The following is a 21,511-nucleotide window of genomic DNA, read 5'->3' as shown; positions in this document are numbered from 1 at the left end:
TTTAGTCTCAACTAGCGCCTCCCGTTGGCATAATCATCAGTATGTTGATGGTGGCCAATATAGCGTAGAAGTAGAAGTGTGTGTGTGTGTGCGGCTATAGTTTATGTAAATATGAAGGAGATTGTGGTGTGCGCGCGTGCGTGCGTGCGTGTATGTGCGTGCGTGAGTGTGCGGTGCAGGTGCGTGTTATCTTTTGATCAGGTTAATATGTAAAGCCTAGCTTTACGTAGAATGACGGAAAGTCTTAAAGTCGTAAGTTCTTACGTAGAGTTCTTGCGTAAAGTTACTCAGTCGTCTTGCAGTAGGCCAGTAGCCGTGTGATTCACTAACGTGCATGTTTGTTTCTCTTTCGCTATCGCGATCTCTCTTCACATGAAGCCAATGTGTAAACCTGTGTGTGAGGGCTTAGTAGTGGGTGTGAGAGCTAGTGGGTGCAGGGTTAGATACAATAATGTAACCCAAACACAGGATAGGGGCAGATATCCTGTGTTTGGGTTACATTATTGTATCTAGTGCAGGGTGTGCGAGTGAGTGCCGCGTGTTTGTGGGTGCAGGTGTGCGATAGTTGTGTGTTGTGGTGCAGGGCTGTTTGAGTGAGTGTTGTGTTTGCTGGCTGCACAGGTGTGCGCGAGTGAGTGCGCGTTTTTGTGGGTGCAGGTGGTGAGAGGAGTGCGCGTGTTTGTGGGTGCACGGGTGTGCCGAGTGAGTGTGTGTGGTTTGTGTGCACGGGTGTGTAGTGAAGTGTGTTGTTTGGGTGCAGGTTGCGAGTAAGTGTGTTGTGGTGGCAACGGGTTGCGAGTGAGTGCTGCCGTTTTTGTGGTGCCACTGGGTGTGAAGTGAGTTGCGCTCGTGTTTGTCGGTTGCATGTGTGGCGAGTTGAGGTGCTTTTGTTTGTGGGTGCAGGTGTTGCGAGTGGTGGTGTGTTTGTGGGTACAGGTTGAAGTGAAATGTGTTTGGTTTGTGGTGCAGCGTTGTGCGAGTGATTGTGTGTTGTGGTGCAGGAGTTGGTGAGTGCGTGTGTGTGTTTGTGGTGCAGGGAGTGAATGTTCTGTTTTGTGGTCAGGTGCGCGAGTCGAGTGGGTGTGTTTGTTGTGCAGGGTGTGTGAGTGAGTGTGTTGTTTGTTGGTGCAGGGAGTTAAGTGTGTTGTCTGTTTTGTGGTGCAGGGTTGAAGTGCACAGACTGGGTTGTTTGTGTTGCACGGTGTGTGATTGAGTGTTGTTTGTGGTGCATGATGTGGGAAGGATGTGGTGTGTTTTATGGGTACAGGCGTCTATTGAATTCTTTGTGTTCTGTGGGGCAGCGGTTTGAGAGTGAATAGTGTGTTGTGGCTGCAAGGGTGTGAGAGTGTGTTGCTGTTTGTTGTTTCTCCGTGGTGCAGGCGCTTGAGTTCGAGTGCCTGTGGTTTGTGCTCTCACGGTGTAGAGGAGTGCCGTGTGTCCCCTTGTGGTGCAGGCGTGTGAGAATGATGTGTGTGTGTGCTTGTGGTGCAGTGTAGTGAAGTGAGCTGTGTCGTGTGTGTTTTGGTGCAGAGTGTGAGAGTGAGTGTAATGTGCTGTCTGTGGTCATGGTTGTGTGTTTGTGTGTTTGTGGGCTGCATGTGTGTTCCGCTGTGTGTTTGTCGGGTGCAGGGGTTCGATCGATTTTGTGCGGTTTTGTGGGTGCATGGTGTGTGTGTTCGTTGTTTGTTGGTGCCGTGTGTTGTGGTTCCGTTGTTTTGCGGGTGCAGTGTGTGTGTGTGTGTGTATGTTCTGGGTGCAAGGGTGTGTTGATACCGTGTGTTGTGGGTGCAGGTGTGTTGTGTGTGGGTGTTCATGCCTGGTCGTCTGCCTGTGTGTGTGTTGTGTGTTTGTGGTGCAGCGTTGTGTTTGTGCTGTGTTGTGGTCAGCCCTGTGTGATAGTGTGTTTTGTGTGCACAGTGTGTGAAGCTGAGTGTGTGTGCGTCTGTGTTGTGGTGCAGTGGTGGTTGTGTGTTTGGTGTCTGTGGTGCAGGCTTCATGTCCGCTTTATTCGTCTACTTGTAGTATTGCTGCTTTCATTTAACCCCAGTGCGATAAACATTCGTAATTTAGTCCATCTGTTAATTTTTCAGGGGCGTGTCGTCCCCAGTGTCTGCCACTATCATGACTTCCCATCCTTTGCATTAAGTGAACTTTTCTCTTCTCATTCCGAGAATTTTCCTTAAACATGTGTGAGAGAAGTACTCGAGACGGGTAGAGAAAAGAGGAGTGAGTGACGGCCGAGATAGGAGACGCGCGGCGTGAAGTGAAATAGGAGACGAGAGAGAAGGATAGAGAAGAGCACGAGAGAGAGACGAGAGAAGAGAGAGAGAGAGAGAGAGACGCGAGAGGAGAGGGGGAGAGGGGCGCGAGGAGGGAGGAGAGATGAGAGAGAGAAGAGAGAGAGATAGAAAGAGAGAGAGAGAGAGAGAGAGAGAGAGAGAAGCGAGCAGAGAGAAGAGGAGATGTATAGACAGGGGGAGAGAAAGAGAGAGTGAGTGACGCCGAGATAGGGAGCTTCCCCCCCCCATGATCGCGTGTCCGTAATTCTAATACCGGAGAATGTAATAGATATATCTCTTACGGCCTTCCGCTGGCACTGTGCTGTAACAGATAGCGCGCACGCGCGCACGCACGCACGCACGCACTCACGCATGCGCATGCACAAGCACGTCGTAGCCACGTACACAGACGGTATTATTGTTTGCATGTCTGAGCGCGCGCGCGTGCGTGCGTGCGTGTATTTCAATTAGTGTAGGCTGCGACGAGAATGTAGATACGTGTTGGACACCAAGTTATCAGACAATATGCCGAGACATAATACAGGTTATCCAGTCATCTTTAACCGCCCGCAGCCCTCCCTCCCTACACTCGTCATCGTGAGTCCCATCTTCGCGAAACATCTTACAGAAGGTTAAGGATTTGTTGAGAAGGCGTTCCACATAGATATATGCTCGATCTGACAGCTTGTGGTGAACGCAGTCATCTGCATGTACGTGTGTTTCAGCACTTGATCACAATCTCTCTCGCCTCGTCTCTCTCTCGCNCACTGACACACGTCTGCACGCACACACTGACACACGTCTGCACGCACGCACGCACGCACGCACACACGTCTGCACGCACACACTGACACACGTCTGCACGCACACACTGACACACGTCTGCACGCACGCACGCAACTGACACGTACACAGCGTGTAATGTCAGCAGAAGTTGCAGCGGCCGTCACAGTCGAGTACCCACCCACCCACACACACACCAGTAGTCGGTCTGTCGGTAATAGTAAGCATTAGTGTAGCTGCTGCTGCTGCTGCTGCTGCTGCTGCTGCTGCTAGTGCTGCTCTGCTGCTGCTTGTTGCCGCTGCTACTGCTTGCCTGCTACTTGACTGCTGCTGCTGCTGCTGTTGTATGCTTACTGCTATGTACTTGCCCTACTGCTATGCTACTTGCTTGTGCTGCTCTGCTGCTGCTGCTGTGCTGCTGCTGCTTGCCTAGGTGCTGCTGCTGCTGCCTGTTGTTGCCGCCGCTGGCTACAGCTGCCTGCCTACTGCTGCTTGCTGCTGCTGCTGTTCGTTGCCGCCGCTTGCCCCTGCTTTACAGCTGCCTGCTGACTGCTACTGCTTCCTGCGGCTACTGCTACTTGCTGCTGCCTGCTGCGCTGCTTGCTGCCCTGCTGCTGCTCTGCTGGTTGGTCTGCCGCGGCTACTGCTGCTGTGCTGCGCTGCTGACTGCTGCCTTACTGCTGCTGCTGCTGCTGCTGCTGCTACTGCTGCTTGCTGCTGCCTGCTGCCCTGCCTGATGCTGCTGGCTGCTGCTGCTAAGGCTGACTGCCCAGGGATGTAATCGAAACGACGAATGGAACCGCATTGCGAGACGTAAACTCGTGGCGATATCTGGCCGGCGCGGATCGACGCAAGTGTTAGAAATCGTTCCGTCTTTGTGGAAACAAATTGCAGGAGTAGCGTTAGCGCGAATGAGATCGCACATCAGTGTTCGCGCTTCGCTTCTTCTCCAACGACGCTGCAATGTTGTGCGTCTGGCTGGCGGTTGGCGGCCGTGTGAGAGAGCAACCAGCAGAGGGGGGCGGGAGAGACGGGGGGGGAGGAGATGGGGAGGAGGAGGATGGGGCAGCAGCGTCTGTGAATCGCGTGCTTGCGTTTTTTGTTTGATGGTGTGTGGTTGTGTGTTGTCTGGTGTGTGTGTGTGCGGGCAGTGCGTGCGTGCTGCGTGAGTGCGTGTGCTGTGTGCGATTGGCGTGCGGTCTGTGTGTGTGTGGTTGACTGTGCCCTGTGTTGTTTGTGTGTGTGTGTTTGTGTGTGTGTGTGCGCGTGCGCGTGCGCGAGCGTACCTGCGTCACGTGTGTGTTGTGTTTATTTGTGCAGGGTAGGGAGTGAGAAAGATAAAGAGAGGGGGGAGATAACTTGTGAGAAACTCCTGCGCACGTTCTGTTGCGAGTGCATCTCCTCGCTGGTACTTCGCTGTCTTCCGGATAATGTCCTGCTTGGCACCGTGCCAGCAGCAGCAGCAGCAGCAGCCGCTCCATGCTCTCTCCTTCCTCCCTATATGTATGCTTACATATAGCAGCGTGTGCTGCGAACCGTAACAACGCCCGCCACGCAATCCCGCTGCTGCTGTTACGTTAGCTTACGCTAGCATCTGTGAATGCTGCAGACTAGAGGCCAGCAGACGAAGCCAACGAAGAAAGTAGTATCAGGAGGCGGAGCAGTGGCGTATGGATGTTAGACGAGGGGAAATTTCATTCACGGGGCGAGCTGTGGGAGGAAGGAAGGTAGGGAGCCATGTATCGCGAGCTGAAGACGAGAGTCGCACGCGGGTGCGATGTTAGCGCAGATCTGTGACTCGCGTTAATAGCTGTGAATCCACCCGGGAAGCAAAGGAAGAGCAGTGAGCAGAGCCTGCGTGGTGGTGGCGGACACTGCAGGGATGACGATGGCAGTTGACGCATTCAGAAACGAGTGAACTATAGCGTAGAGAGCGTAAACGTAATACATGGTTTATGAGTTCGCCATGTTTGTTCATAACTGCGCGATGCCACAGGTTACTACCGGCCCGTGCAGCCACTGGTAACTGCAGCCATCTTGGATGGCCAAGAGCAAAGGGAAGCGCCCTCTGTTGGCAAGGCAGACGAACGCGTGAACTGAATCCAAAATGCTCGTCGTGCGCACGATTGTCGTGAATTGAGAGCAATGATAGCGAATCGAATCGAGTAAAATGCTGGGGGAGCCGGCTTCTCCCGGTACAGAGAGATTGTATGTTAATCAATAGTTGTGCGTGCGTTCGTTCGCAGCAGTGGCATGTCTGACAGTGTGTTAGTGTTGGAGCCGCAACATATTGTTGGCAAGAAATGAAAGCAGAAGCAGTTTGAACGTCCTCACTTTTACTCATTTGTATTCTTTTTCTCTTTCTCCCCATCCCTCCTCACTACTCCCTCTCACTCTCTCTTCTCCCTTGTCTCTCTCTCCCTCTTCTCTCATGCCTCTCACTCTCTCTTCTCCCTTGTCTCTCTCTCCCTCTTCTCTCATGCCTCTCACTCTCTCTTCTCCCTTGTCTCTCTCTCCCTCTTCTCTCATGCCTATCTCTATCAATCTATCCATATCTCTCTTGCTTTCTGTCTTATCGGTATATACACACACAAAACTCAAACGATGCAATATTACATTACGCATTTCGTGCGTTGTTGTGATGTCTGCAAGAACCTATGTAATCCACAAACAATGGGTCAGGGGAGGAGCCATGAATACACCTAAGAGAAATCATGGGGGGGAACCATTGGAAAACCATGGGGAAGACGTGGGTGATGATCGTGAATTTGAAACGTCAACTTTAATAAAAATTAATGATTATTAATGAGTTTTTAAACAAATAGCAGCCGCCAAAACCCGTTTTCCGCACACGGCTCTCTCACCTCGACTCTTCTCGTGTGTTTTGCGCGTAGAATTGCGGCATGGTGGCTGTGCGTTCTCCTCACTCCACATATCAGCATCCAGCGTGGACCCCGCGCACGCGGACCGCGCCAACCCAACGCCCAGCCTCCACCCGCAGAACAGCGGCGCCATCTCTACCTCCCCACCAAAGAGCAAGCCGCGGTGCAGCCCGACACAGAGCAAGATGGCGACGCTACAGAACTCGAGCAGCCGGCTAAAAACTAACAGCAAAGCCGGCAGTGCCATGCCTGTGGTCAAGGTAAGGGTTAACGTGCTGGGCAGGGGAGTGACTCGTGTCGCCGCTGTCGTTTCTCTCTCGTGTCGCGACGTAACGTTTCGTACGTTTTTTCCTCCGTATTTGAACGATGCGTTGAGTTTCCGACGCGCTTCGTGACGTGATCGAGCCTGTCCACGAGAATCGTAATCGGTTCCTGAATTCGGGCTAGTTGGTCACGCCATCTGGTGTGAGAAGTGCGAAGGTTGCTTTTTTGAGTCGGTCATATTAGTCGTCAACTTGACGTGTAAACCGACCAGTATGATGTGAACGCGCCCCGGCGAGCAAACGGCCGTTGGAGCAGTGGGAGGAATACTTCTGTAGAGGGTTCACCGATAACATCAACATTATTTATTAGGTGCTGCTAGATAGAAACAGCGTGGTGTCGGCGCCGAGTGACCGTTCACTTCTTTCGCGGCAGGTGGAGCGAATGCCGGAACTGTCGGCACTGACGGCGACGGCGACGACGCCCGGCGGCGCCCCCTTGTCCGACGCCGCGCCGTGCGGGTCACCGTTGCCGCCGGCGACGCCGCCTCCCCCGCGTCCCTCCCCCGCCCTCGCCTCCTCCCTCAGGCACTCCCCCGTCCCCTCCCCCTCGCCCGCAGAGCCTCCGCTACCGAAGCCGCCGCCTCCTCCCTCGCCGCCCGGCACCCCGCCGCTCATGTCCGTCGAGGTGGTGGCGCCACCGTTGTCGGCGGAGATGACGTTTGTGTCGGCGTGTCTCGCGGAGGAGCAGGGGGCGCCACGCTACTCTATGGGGCCACCGCCAGATCCGCTACCGATATCAATGCCCGTAGCAAAGCCGCCGGGGGAGCGGAGGAAGAGCAAGAAGAGAGCATCCGGAGAGAGGAAGATTGTGCCGCTGAAAGGTGCGTCCATGCGCCGGCGCGCGCTGCGAGATTTACTCTTTGGTGGAATACTTAACTTTTTTTTGGAGGAATACTTTATTATACCCTATAGCACATACCTATAAATATCTACAATTACGCATTCACGTTTGTCATAAAACAACATTGAATTTCGAAATCTTCATTTTTGGGCGCTGACATGACACCCGCGACCGTGCTGCCACCCTGAGAAAGTTGCGCATTTGCCAAAATATTTTGCACATTACAGACCGAGGGCTAATCACAAAAGTGAAATTATATTTATACCTAAATGCTATTTAACCGAACGATATTCATTTTAGGACAAATTTATCCATGTTATAACTGAAACTATATGTCGTTTATAAGATTTTTGCAATCCTTCTGCTCTTAAATTAATAAATAAGAAACACCCTTGGTCTGTAGCCTGCAGCCGAAACGTTGCTTTGCGCAACTTTTCAGTGGGTGCGCTGCCAGTGGCGCCACCGTCGTTGTAAGCAACGGTATAGCCGTCAGTTGTAAAACATTTTTTTTTAATATTTCTAATAAATTTTGAACCATAAAACTTTTTATGAAGCATAATTTTAACCTAAATCAACTGAAAATAACCCTAGAACCTAGAGTCACGTATTCCTTTAATATTAACTGGCTTCAATGAAACCTAATTTGCACGGTCGATACCTTGGTAGCTGTTGCGTATCGTGATAAAGTGTGAGCGTAGCAATGCAGATGTGAGTGTGAAACCTGAGATCTGTTGTGCTAGGCATACGTCATGTAGGTGTAGTCTGGCGCCACGCTCTTTCTTGTTCACGTTCGCCGTGTGTTTGCAGATAGGGAATTCGACCCGGAGAAGCACTGCGGTGTGTGCACGGCGGAGACGGGGCAGAGGTGCACACGATCGTTAACCTGCAAGGTAAGACAGCCCAGTCACACCTGCTCAGGTGTCATATTGTCGTTACCTACTAGTGTGTGTATCCTTCTGCAAATCATTTCTAATGTATAGAATGACATGATAAGATGTATATACTGGGATTATATTTATAGCGAGCGTAGTGAGCTCTTTAGACTATACTATGCGATCCAAAAAATGTGAATATCCGTTTCTGGGCAGGAGGTTCCGGCTGAACTGTGCGTGTCTAGATTATCCAATCAATAATACAAATACTACTACTAATAATAATAGAAATTACCAGGTAATAATAATAATTAAAATTACTAAATTTGTACCAATAATAATAATTACAATAAACTAAAAGCATTTTCCACCGCGGAAACGCTCGAACTACTCTCTTGCTCCGTTTCTAATAAAAACAAATCGCGCCACCTATCGGATCTTATCAAGAGCGTATTAAGAAGGAGAGCGTACAACGGTGAAATGCTGACACCATGTTGCAGTATTAGTCGAATTAAGAAACTGCCCGTTTTATTTTGACGATTCTTTGTGGTATTATTGATCAGCTGTCCTACCTTGCTAATATAAAACAAACTGCTTGTCCCTACGATGCCCCTACGCTGAGATAATGAGCGGTTAAAATCTGGTATTTTTGCCGAAAACCGACTCGAGATCACTGTTTGCTGCGATTTGATGTAATCGCATGCCAACAATTCGATTTGTTGTATTATTGTATAATATTGTATATTTGCCGTCCGTGATGCTGCGATCGTTGCATGGCTGTGTTAACGATGTAATCGTGTGACTCGCTGCTCTGCAGACGCATGCGGTGTCCATGCGGCGGGCTGTCCCGGGCAGGTCGAAGGATTTTGACAAGTTGCTGGATGAACATCGGGCAGCTAGGGATGCCTCACTCGGCATCGTTAGGAAGTAAGTGTAGAGTAGTGTCAATAGTAGAAGGCTAACCTATCTCTCTCTACGTATCTCACTCTCTCGCTTTCTTGCTCTCTCTCTCTCTCTCTCTCTCTCTCTCTCTCTCTCTCGTGTAGGTGGTACTTAATGGAGAGGCGGGGGTGTAGCGTGGTAACTTACTGGAGGTGGGGGGTGTAGGTGTAGCTTACTGGAGAGGGTGTAGGTGGTAGGTGGTACTTACTGAGAGAGGTGGTAGGTGTACGGTGGTACTTACTGAGAGGTGGTAGGGTGTAGGCGTGGTACTTACTGGAGAGGTGGGGGGTGTAGGTGTACTTAACTGGAGAGGTGGGGGTGTAAGGTGGTATTACTGGAGAGGTGGGTAGGTGTACGGTGTCACGTTACTGGAGAGGTGGAGGGTGTAGGTGTACTTACTGAGAGGTGGGTAGGTGTAGGTGGTACTACTGGAGAGAGTGGGTAGGTGTAGGTGGTACCTTACTAGAGCAGGTGGGGGTGTAGGTGGTACTTACTGAGGAGGTGGGTGGTGTATGGTGTACTATAACTGGAGAGGTGGGGGTGTATAGGTGGTTACTTCTGGAGAGGTGGTGAGGTGTAGGTGGTGCTTACTGAGATGGGTAGTGCTCGGAGAGGTGGGTGGGGTGTAACTGAAAGTAGGTGTGTTGACTTACTTGAGAGGTGGGGTGCAGCTGGCACTCGCAACGGCTGAGCGGAAGGCAAGTGCGCGCACGCGGTCCAAGCTTTGCGATTGAAGAACGGGAGAATCCGCGAGGTTCATCCGTAACGCCTCCACCGTATGTGTCAAACCTGTAAACACAGGAGCACACGCAGCTGAGAAACAAGCTCGAAACACGAGTCCCTCGTAGAAACCGCGATGGGGCGTGGATGCTGGTTCGGACCGTGGCCTCGACCCCGCCTGACCCCCTCCCTCCCCACTAACACCTCGTCTCCCTCACTCACCGCGATGGGCGTGATGCTGGTTCGGCCGGTGCCATCGACCGCCCGCTGACCCCCCTCGCTCCCCACTAACACCCTCGTCTCCCTCACTCACGCGCGACTGGGGCGTGGATGCTGGTTGGGTCCGTGGCCGTCGATCCGCCGCTGACCCTCCCCCCACCACGCCACCGTCGTCTCCCACACTCATCCCGCGATGGGTGCGTGGATGCCTGTTGGGCCGTGGCCTCGACCCCCTGTACCCCCTCCTCGCCCACTAACCCTGCGTCTCCAACTCACTACGCGCGATGGGGGCGTGGATGCTGGTTGGCCGTGGCTCGACGTCGCCGATGACGCCCACTCCCTCACCACCACCACCTCGTCTCCGCACACTCACCGCGGATGGGCGGGATGCTGTTGGGCCGTGGCCTCGACCCCGCCTGACCGCCCTCCCCTCCCCACTAACTACCTCGGTCTCCGCACACTACCGCCGCGAATGCGGGGCCCGCGGTTGGAAAAAAATAAATGCTCGGTTGGCGCCCCGTGGCCTCGACCCCCCTTGACCCCTCGCCTCCCCCACTAACACCTCGCTCCCACACTCACCGTGATGGGGCGTAGCTGCTGTGTTGGCGCCGTGCTCGACCCCCTGACCCCATCCGCTCCCCACACACCCTCGTCTCGCCTTCACTGCACGCGATGTGGGCGTGGATGCTGTTCGACCGTCCTTGCGACCCCTGACCCTCCTCCCACTCCCCACCACACCCTTCCGTCTCCGCACACTCACCCGCGCATCGGCGCGTGATGCTCGGTTGGCGCGTGCGGCCTCGACCCCGCCTTGACCCCTGCCCTCCGCCACTAACACTCCGTCTCCCACACTCCACCTCGGTGATTGGGCGTGATGCTGGTTTCGGCGCCGTGACCCCGTCATGCTCTCATGCGCCGCCTCGCCCCTGACCCCTCCCTCCCCTAACTGCACGTCGTCTTCCCACACTCACGGCGATGGCACGCGCGCGCGAAGCGTCGCATCGCTGTTCGGCGCCGTGGCACGTGCCACCCCGCCCCGCCCGGATCTCCCTCCCCACTAACACCGTCCGTCTCCCACACTCACGAGCGCGATGGGGCGTGATGCCTGTTGGGGCCGTGGCGTCGACCCCGCGCTGACCCCTCTCCCTCCCCACTAACATCCTCGGTCTGCCCAGCACTCACCCACGCGATGGTGGGCCGTGATGCTGTTGGGGCGCCAGTGCCTGCGACTCCCCTGACCCCTCCTCCGCCACTAAACCTCTCTCCACAACGTCAGCCCGGGCGAATGGCGCGTTCGATGCTGGTCTGGCCCGGGTCCGTGGCCCTCGGGACCCCTCTGGAAGCTCCCTCCGCCATAATCACACGGCAAGGGCCCCCCCTCCCTAACGGGCAGCCGGCCACCCCCATCGTCTCCAACACTCCACGACCGTGTGGGGCGTCGCATCTGTTGGCGCCCTCGGCCCTCCGACCCGCAGAAGCGAGGCCTACCCCCCCTCGCCCCCTCGCCCACTACCACCCGCCTAGTCGTCTCCCCACCACACTCACCCGGCCGATGGGCCGTGATGCGTTGACCGCGCCCGTTGGCCCGCCCAGCGCCGCGCCACTCCCGGCGACCCCACCCCGCTCGCACACGGCATCCCCTACCCGCCCACTAACGTCGAGCACGCTTCGTATCCACACTCACCGTGATGGGAGCGGTGATGCGCCGGGTCTGGGCGCCGCCGGTGCGCGCACCCAGTCCGACCGCGCGCCGCACCACGCGGGGCGCGCTGCCCGATCCGCCCCACTCAAGCACCTCGATCGCGCCCCACGAAATCACCTCGGGCGCAGCGCCCGGGCCGCGATGCGGCCGGTAGATGCTGTTGGGCGTCCGACCAGATGGCGCCTTCGCCTGCCGCCGGCCCACTCGACCACGGCTCACTCCCTCCCCCACTAACACCGCCCCTGCACGTTCTCCCCACACTGCCACGACGGTGCGTCAGCGAGTGTGTCGTAGCCTGAGTGACCGCACTCCGGCGCCCGGCGCCCGGCTCAGCACCCCCCGCGACCTGATCACACCCCGCGCTCCCCTACCACCCGTAAGCACAAGGCACCTCAGTCTACTCCGACCACTGCCACGCGACGCGATGGCGGGCAGTGAGCTGGCCTGCGCATCTCGGCGGCCCGCCACGTCCGCGCACACGATAGGCTCACTCGCGCCCCTCGAACGGCGCACACTCGAGGCTGCACCGGTGAGCTCGAGAAGCAGGGCGACACAGCCCCGCCCCCCCGAGGTAGCCAGTCCTCGTCTCTGCCAACTCGACGCATCGTGGAGTCTGGTTCCTCTGGGCCAGACAGCGCCCGCGATACACGGCCAAGCAACGGTCGAGAGAGGCCACTGCTATTCGCCCGGGGCGAGCCATACCCGCAGCGCGTGACCCACAGGGGCCGCCTCGCCGAACCCAGTCAGTCTCGCACGACCCCTGCGTCTCCACAAGCTTCGTCCCGTGATGGCCCGTCAACGCGAGTCAAACTGATCTGGGCGGCGGTCAGCCGGCCTGACCACGGAGCCCGCCTGACCCTATACGCTTCGGGCGGCCCAGCTGAACGACGGGGCGCCGCGTGCGGCACTCAGTCTCACAAGCGGCCACCCGCATGGGCGTGATACCTGTGCTAATAGCCGCGGACAGCGCTAGTGCCGCTCCGCGAGCCCCCTGACAGCGCGTCCTCCCGACCTAAAGGCGTCTCCTCCCACACTGCACCCCCAGGAAGGCGGACGCATCGGCCGGTGTGAGCTAGCTGTTGGCGTGGCTCCGAGGCCGCCGCCTGAGCCCCTAACGCCCTCCGTCCACGCCACACTCCCAATCCCACCGCCCCCGCCCGCCGCGTCGTGCCACTCCTACAACAGGCTCACCCACGGCGCCCGTCGATGGGCAGCGTCCGAGTCGCCTTATCGGAACCCCACGACGCGCAGTGCCCGCAATCCGACGGACCGGGGCCCACAGCGGGCGGCTCGGACGCAGCCCCGACAGCTCCCTCGCCCATGCGCAACCGCCACCCACGTCGCCGCGCGCAGCGTCCGTCTACAGCCCACTACACACGGTACACGTATGGAACCCTATACGGTAGTCTGAATCTGACGGGCCCGCTCCGCTCGACCGCCCGCGTCACCTCCGCTCACGCCAACACGCCCGCCCAGCGCCCGGTCGCTAGGCGGGGGCGCCCCGCACGACACGGACCACGAAACCGCGCGCGCGGACCCCGGCGGGCTGGCGGACGCGCAACGACGTCGAATCTTTCTCGTCCGCCCGCACACCGATGTCCGAGGCTCGCAGGTGTGTGGCACGTGGTGGTGCGGGTATGCTCAGGTCGTGCGCCCTCGCCCCCCTCCCGCGACACCGCCTCACGTCCCACCTAGACCGACCGCCATCGTCTGCCGCGCCACACCACACCTGGCCGCGTGGACCCCCATGGAACCGGGTATTGCGGGGCGTGGAACTGCTGGGTGTGTGGCGGGCGCCGGTGGCCGGCCCCGGCAGGACGAACGCGCGCCACCCGCTGGGCTCCGCGAGTCCCCAGACCCACGCGCCCGCTCAGAACAGCCGGGCAGCGCTCCTCGCCACATCCGCGCGCGGACCCCCGGCCACCCCCCCGGGCCCGGAGGCAGCCTACTGCACGCGCGACGGGTCCCGCGCACCAGGCAGGGACGGGTGGCCCGGGGCCCGGGCACTGCGCCCGCCCAACGGGGGGCCCGGACCCATCCGAGGTCTCGGCGCCCCGCACCATTACGAACCGGCTGACCCAGAAGGCGCCCACAGGAAACACCGCCTCCACGCCGCACGCTACACGCGGAACTACCGGTAGGCGTGGGCAACTCGGCTGGTCCTAAACTGCGCGCGCGCAAGCCGGGCCGGCTTCCAGCGACCTACGGAAACCCGGCAGCACCGTCAGGCAGGAGAAGAGGACCCCCGGCCCTCGAACCCCAACCACCCCTCCCTCCGCGCGCCACTGAACGGCACCCAGCCACCCGACCGAAGTCCCGACAATACCAAAAACGGCCCGAGGACACGCGTGGCACGACCGGCGGCCCCGGCGCGGGAAATTGGGCGCAGCCGCCAGGGGCGGGGCCCGAGACGCCCGACCCCGCCGCGAGGGCGACTCGGGGGGCCAAGCGACCGGCCCTCGTGCCTGACGAGCGACACATCACACGGCAAGAGTAGGCGCCCCCCCGCCTGATCTCCGCCCTGTGGCACGTGGCACGGCCGGAGGTCGGAGCCACGGACTCGCACACGTGGACAAAAGAACACCTCCCGATCCGACCCAGACACACCCGCCACGCCTCACGTGCTCGCCCAACACTCACCCACCCCGTGCGAATGTGCGCGTCGATTTCTGAGTTGGGGGACACGACCGCGGCTGTGCTCCCGGACGAAACCGACCTGACCGCCTCTCCCCCGACGCTATAACACCCGACGCTGTCGTCCTCCCACACCCGGCAGCCCACCTCACCGGCCACAGGCGAGCTGGGACCGGCAGATGAGGGGATATAATGCTGGTTTGCGTGCCGTGACCCCCGGCTCGCCCCTGGCTGCTCCGAAACTCCCCACTAACGACCTCGTCTCCACACTCAAGCCCGCGATGGGCGTCGGATGCTGGATTGGGAGTCCGTGGCCGTCGACCCCCCTGACCACCTCCCTCCCCACTAACACCGTCGTCTCCCACACTCGACTCGTGATTGGGCGTGATCGTTGGGCGTGCCTGCGACCCCCCCTGAACCGGCCACGTGCTACGGAGCACGGCAACAAAGTAACGGGCCACCTCCCGGGGGGCGGGCCCGAACCCCCCAACCAATCCCTCCCTCCGCCAGCTAACCTCACGCTCGTCTCCACACTCACGCTGCCCGCGATGGGCCGTGGATGCTGTTGGCCGTGGCGGACGCCGTCGACCCCCCTGACCCGCTCCCCTCCAGGCGCTAACACCCGCCTCGTCTCTACACCACTCACGGGCACCGCGACGGATGGGCCGCCCGGCTGATGCTGTGTGGGAAGGCCGCCCCGTGGCCTCCGACCCCCCTGACCCCTGCGCCTACCGCCCCGCACCCACCCACGGAGACAGGCCCTCGTCCTGCCGCTCACTCGGCCGCCCGCGGCGCGGATGGGGCGTGGATCTGGTTCGGCGCCCGTGGCCCTGCGGACCCCCCTGACGCCCCTCCCTCCCCACTAACACCGGCCTGCAGTCGTCTCACACACTCACCCCGATGGGGCGTGGATGCTGGTTTGCGTGGCCGTCAACCCGTGAGAACGCTCCTCCATAGCTCTCTGCCTGCTAGGGTGTGCTTGCACACAGGTTTCGCGAGCAGAACGATTCGCCGAGTGCGCTGTCGCCTGCCCGCGGCCCCACCCCGCACGTGATGCGACGGTGACCCCCGCAACAACGATGCCAACCCAATGCCCGCGTCCGACAGCGTCCGCCGTGCGAACCTGACGACGACAACCCCGGGCACGCCCTGCGCACGGGAGAGCAGAATGCACAATCGCGTGAGTCCTACGAGCAGGTCGTGGCGGCCGTGACAAGGCTGACGCCCGGCCCCACGTGGTTAGTTGGCACGGTGTATGCGGGGGAAAGCGGCGGGGCGGGCCTCGGGAATCTGGCGCGTGGTGAGGGGGCGGAGATGGCGTGCGGGGGAGGGCTTGGGTCGGAGTCTGCACCGGGGGAAGCGGAGACGGCCGTAGCCGGTCCGGCGCCTTGGGACGGGCGGGGGTGGAGAGACATAGCGACGGTGGGAGGGCGGGGTGGATGAAAAGACATAGCGCCAGCGCCCGAGGGCGGAGGGCGGGAAGCCGCCCAGCGCGGGGGAGGGCGGGGTGGGTAGTACGCCGCACCGCCCCACACGAGGCCGGGGAGCGGCGGGAGGCGCCACAGCACCCCTCCCCCCCCTAACTGGAAGGCCGGAATGTCGTGGGCGGGAAAATACGAGCAGTCCCCCGGACATTGTCTCCCCCAAAATTCGGTCAGACAGCCTCTGAATGCATAGGATCGCCAGTCCACAAGCTTTTAAACGGGTGGAGTATTATCCAGACTTATGGGCGTTTCGGTAGCACCAAGCCAGTTATGTGGGCTAGAGGATTATAAGGAAATAGCACCGTTTATTGGCCATCGTGATAAACTAAACCAAGAGGCCCCAATATATGAATACTAATTACTAAATACTACAGCATATAATTCTCTTATATAAACTTCATAGATATATTCGTACGATATATGACCAGAACTGCACACACGGAAGAATACAAAATGAAGAGAACAGTGCGCGTAATGCTTATCGGTGAGTCCTGATGGCAGCGTGACTGCACTTGGGCAGCCGGAAGTGGCACTCCCGGACACCGCAGTGTGCGATGCAGGGGACAAGATTTGGCCATACGCACCCAGATGCAAATTTGTGGATCTGCTCATGCACACAGCAGTCTTTGACGGGTATGCTGGATTTAGCAGGGTGACCTAATATGAGACAATCAAATGTAGAACTTGTTACTCACAGAGGGAGGCAGAGATCTGAACACACAGACACCACACAAACTAAATGACCAGACGCGCGCCCGGATAGGGAAGAACAGGATATATCAATGATATAAGGATGTATACACACTATGTAGACAAAAAATACCATGTCTACAGCCATACTTGGCATCTTTAAACAATGCTCCTATAGGCAGACAATGAGACATGTAGAGAAAATCCGCACAGAGTAAACCAAGACTGATAGAGGGAGAAAGGGCGCAAGAGAAACAGAGAGAGAGACGAAAGAGCATACAGGGACAAAGAGAGAGAGAGAGAGAGAGAGAGAGAAGAGCGGAGAGAGAGAGAGATAGAGAGAGAAGCAAGAGAGAGAGAGAGCGAGTGAGAAAGGAGAGAAGTAGAGGAGGGAGGAGAGAGAGAGAGAGCGAAAGAGAGAGAGGGAGAGCGAGAGAGAGAGAGCAGGGGAAGCCAGAGAACGAGAGAGAGAGAGAGACCGCACGACCGCAGCAGCCACACGACGAGAGAGAGAAGAAAGCAGCGCACACGCCAGGGCCAGGGCCCAGAGAGAGGGAAGGAAGAGAGAGAGCACGAGAGAGAGGAGAAGAGAGAGAGATAGAGAGAGGAGAGAGAGAGAAGAAGAAGAAGAGAGAAAAACAGATGAGAAGAAAGAACAGCGGGCGCCCGGAGAGAGTGAGTGCGGGATGGCGAAAGACAGAGAGACCAGGGGTCCCGCCATAGGAGAGTGAGGCAGGAGACACAGAGAGAGAGAGAGAGACAGGCCAGAGGCACTAGAGAGACGAGAGAGAATAGAGATAAGGGACGCACGCAGAGAAAGCAGAGAGAGAGAGCAGAGAGAGAGAGAGAGAGAGAGAGAGAGCAGAGTAGAGAGAAGAAGAGAAGACGGAAGGACCCAGGAGAGCCGGAGAGAGACCCGCAGAGAGAGAGAGAGAAGAGAGAGAGGAGAGAGAGAGAGAGAGAGAGAGAAGGAGCAGAGAGAAAGAGAGAGAGAAAGAGAGAGAGAGAGAGAGAGAGAGGAGAGAGACAGAGAGAAGCGAGAAAGCGAGAGCAGCGTGAGATAGACGTGTAGAGAGAAGAATACCGCGGCTAGCCTATCTACTATTGACACTACTTATCACTTGACTTCCTAAAACGATGCCGAGTGAGGGTCCCTAGCTGCGCCGATGTTCATCAGCCGCCAGCCAACTGGTCAAAAATCCTTCGACCTCCCGGACAGCCGCCGGGCATGGACACCGGGCATGCGTCTACAGCGCCAGGGCGAGTCACACGACTTGACGCATCGTTAGCAAGCAGCATGCAACGATCGCAGAGCACTCCAAGACCGACGGCCCCGAATACCCACCACGACCGCCCAACTCGAAGCTTCCGGAGACTACAGCCCGGCCCCGGGCCCCCAATAATGACAAGAGGAAGCATCGAGAATTGTTGGCATCGATGTTCACATCAAATCGCAGCAAACAAACCAGTGGTCTCGGAGATCGCCGTCCTTTTCCCCCCCCCCGCACCCCAACCAGCGAATACAACCCAATCACCAGCCAGCATCTTTCCTAACCAGCCGGCCGGCTCCCCCATAATACAATCCCCACTCAGACCGAAGGCACCTCGGCCCCTTACGAGGGACGCGAAGCAGTTTGTTTATATCTAGGCAAGGTAGACAGTTGATCAATAATACACAAAGCAATCGTCATTAAATAAAACGGGCAATTTCTCTCTTAATTCGACTAATACTGCAACTGCGTGTCGAGCATTCACCCGTTGTAGCGCTCGTCCTCTTAATACGCTCTTGATAACGCGCCAAGCGGCCCATTGCGATCCAGGTGGCCCCGGCGCCACTATCTCGCTTTCTTATTAGAAACTAGCTCAAGACAGTGAGTTGCGAGTCGACTTTCCGCGGTCAGAAAATGCCCTCCTTTTAAGTCATATATCTGTCACATTAGCCTCACTATTCAGATTCGAGGTAACCAAATATGTTACGTAAACGTTCTTCAGATTAGTTATTATCTCGAACCGTGGACGTATCAGCTCCCTGTGCCATTATGTATTAGTAGTAGTTGACCTCTTGTGATTATTGGATCTGCGGATAATCTAGCACGACCCACGTCACAGTTCAAACCCCGCCGCAACCGTCCTGCCCAAGACAAAACGATATTCCCGCCACATTGTCCTTACGTGCGAAGCTCGCATATACCATATCCCCCTCCTACGACGAGAGCTCAGCCTAGGCGAGTCCCGCATCCACTAAATCCAAATCCAGTCCACCCGCTCAGTATCCAACCCACAGCCTCACTCTATATATATCACACTTTCATATCCTCCCTACCCCTAGCGGCCCCTTCCCGAACAATAAATGTTTCAAAGAAGACTGATCCCCACCACACCTGGTCAGGTAACGACAATCCATGCCAGACCTGACAGCCACGGCCGGTGTGACTGGCTGTCTCTACTTGGCAGGTTAAGACGATCGTGGTGGGCAACCTCTGCCCGCCTCGCCGTAGCACACACCCGCAGACCCCACGGCGCGCGGCCCGACCAGCTCCGCAGAGCCCGCCTCGGCGTCGTCTCGCGGGTCGACATTCCCGACTATCTCATAAGACACACCCGGAGCCCGCGAAGCGGGCGTAGAACAAGCACAGAGCAGTGGCGCAGACTACGCCCACGTACAAACGAGCGCTATGCCCGTACCATAACAGATCCAGTTTCCACACTCACCATCCGTGCATTGCTGAACGCCCTCACGACTTATCAGGCATACCACCAAGCCACGCTACCAAGTATCACCGGTCCCCGCCACAGAAAGTTAAGGCTCCTGTAAGGCATTCGAAGCACGAGTAATTTAAAGGAAATCACGGTGACGCCCTTCTAGTTGGCATCACAGGGGGTTATTTTCATTTGCGATTGTCAGGATAAAATTAATGGCTTCATAAAATCTTCTAATGCTCTCAAAACATTTATTAGAAACATAGGGTTGAAAAACAACAAATGTTTTAGCAACCTGAACGACCTCATACATAATGCTTAAGTACAACCCGGACGCCGTGGCGCCCGACTGGGCAGAGCGAGCCCCACGGGTGGGAAAGTTGCGGCCAACAAAAGCCAAATGTCTTACCGGGCACCTCAGCTAACCAGACCCGAGGCGTCTTCCTCTGACTTAGTAGATTTAGCACAGAAAGACTCCCTGCACCATAGTGTATCAACAACGCAGATATAGTTCATCAGACTGCTTCTGACATGGAATACGGCAACTTAAGTGCTCCTACCCCACACACCACAATACGCAATATCCACTCTCGCTTAACGATAGCATTTAGACGTGTATAAATACTAATTTCACTTTTGGTCATAGCGCCCCTCGCCCGCAACCACACCCCACCCTTGCCTCAACATCGTGCAACATCACTTCTTCGCCCAACATCGGCCAACTCTGTCTTGCCAGGAGTGGCAGGACGCTGCGCCGGGGTGCCCGCCTCCCAACTGTCCAGCTCCCCAAATACAAGGATTCTCGCATATTTCACACATGTTGTTTTATGAAACAAACGTGGAGAGTGCGTGAATGCTAGAGTAATTGGTATAGCTAAATGAGTGCTATAAAGGTATAATAAGTACCTTCCTACCCAAAAAAAAACCACGTTAAGGTCACTTCTAAGGCCAAAGAGTAAATCTCGCAGCGCCGCCGCCACGGGCCGCCAGAAACCTGGACGCACCTTTTACCACCAAATCCTTCCCCCTGCCTCCCGGAAGTCTCTTCACCCGATTTGCTCTTCCTCCCCCGTGCGCCCGCGCGAGCGGGCGCCCACAGAGCCAGGCGCGCGGCTTTTCGCTACGCATTGATATCCGGCTAGCGATCTGCGCGTGGCCCCATACAGAGTCAGCGCGGGTGCGCGCACGGAAGCTCTCCTCGCCACGCGCCGCCCCCCAGACACGCCGACACACGGCGACTCCGGCCCGCCCCCGTGCGCGCCCCAGCGCCCGCGCGTCGAACCTCATCTCCGCGAGCCACACGGTGGCGGCCTAACCGCCCCACCGAAGGGCGCCGGCCCGGCCCCGTCCGATCGCACCCATGAGCCGCCGGGTGCGGCCCCGAGGGACGGAGGGCGGCGGCTTATCGGTAGCGGAGGCTTCTGCGGAGCGAGAGGGAGGGTGACGGGGATGCGTGAGGGGAGGAGGCGAGGGCGGGGGACGGGACGCGGGGAGGCGGCGTCGGCGCCGGCGGCCACGGTGACCCGCACGGCACCGCGTCGGACAAGGGGCGCCGCCGGGCCGTCGTCGCCGTCCCGTCAGTGCCGACAGTTCCCGGCCATATCCGCGGTCCACCTCGCGCGAAGAAGTGAACCGGTCACTCCGGCGCCGACACCTCGGACGCTGGTTTCTATCTGAGCAGTCACCTAATAAATAAATGTTGATGTTATCGGTGGACTCTACAGAAGTATCCGCCACCTCTCAACGGTCGTTTGCTTCGGGCCGGCAGCGTTCACGAATCATACTGCCGGTTTACACTCAGTTTGACGACTAACCTATCACGGGACTCCCCCAGAAACAGCCCACCTCCGCAACGTCCTCTCCAAGCACCCGCAGACTGGGCTGTGACCGAACTACGAATCTCCCCCAGGACCGCGACTCACCACCTTCTCTACAGTCCCAGAAATGCCAGTCACCAAACCCGCCCACTCCCGAAACAGCCCTGACGAGGTCACACGCGGCAAGCCGCCCCACCCGCCCGGGACCCCCCACCCAACGCCGGCCCCCCGCCCCGGCACCCGCAGCCCTCTTCACATCAACGAGGAAAAAACGTACGAAACGTTCTCGCGACACCGAGAGAGAAACGAATAGGCGCGCACACGAGTCACTCCCCCTCCAACACCAGTTAACCCTTACCTTTGACCACAGGCATGGACTGGGGCCGGGCTTTGGGCTGTTACTTTTAGCCCTCTCAGTTCTGTAGCGTCCGGCCATCACAATCGGCTATGCTCGGGCCCTGTCCGCTCCGGCGGTTGCTGGGCCGCGGGCCCTGTGCAGCCGGCACGCGGCAGCTTTCGGCCTGCTCGGTCTTCCTGGCCGTGGGACGAGTGCAGAAGCATTCGCGGCCGTGTTGGCTTGGCCGGTTGGCAAAGGCCTGGCGCCCCGCCCCTACTTGACGGCC

The 21,511-nt window shown here is 57.7% G+C and overlaps 1 protein-coding gene across 1 annotated transcript in view; it reads left to right on the top strand.

The window, feature by feature from the left end:
- Positions 1-21,511, top strand: part of LOC106809154 (ataxin-7-like protein 1) — a 37,505-nt gene that overhangs the window by 12,183 nt on the left and 3,811 nt on the right. The window contains exons 4-8 of the mRNA XM_014812136.1: positions 5,957-6,204; positions 6,641-6,720; positions 6,793-7,088; positions 7,916-7,998; positions 8,798-8,907. Coding sequence (XP_014667622.1) covers positions 5,957-6,204; positions 6,641-6,720; positions 6,793-7,088; positions 7,916-7,998; positions 8,798-8,907 — 817 coding nt within the window. The remainder of the gene's footprint in view (positions 1-5,956; positions 6,205-6,640; positions 6,721-6,792; positions 7,089-7,915; positions 7,999-8,797; positions 8,908-21,511) is intronic.

Source organism: Priapulus caudatus, unplaced genomic scaffold, assembly GCF_000485595.1.
Source record: "Priapulus caudatus unplaced genomic scaffold, Priapulus_caudatus-5.0.1 Scaffold332, whole genome shotgun sequence".
Lineage (NCBI taxonomy): Eukaryota > Metazoa > Priapulida > Priapulimorpha > Priapulimorphida > Priapulidae > Priapulus > Priapulus caudatus.
This window is presented reverse-complemented; position numbering and strand designations above follow the sequence as displayed.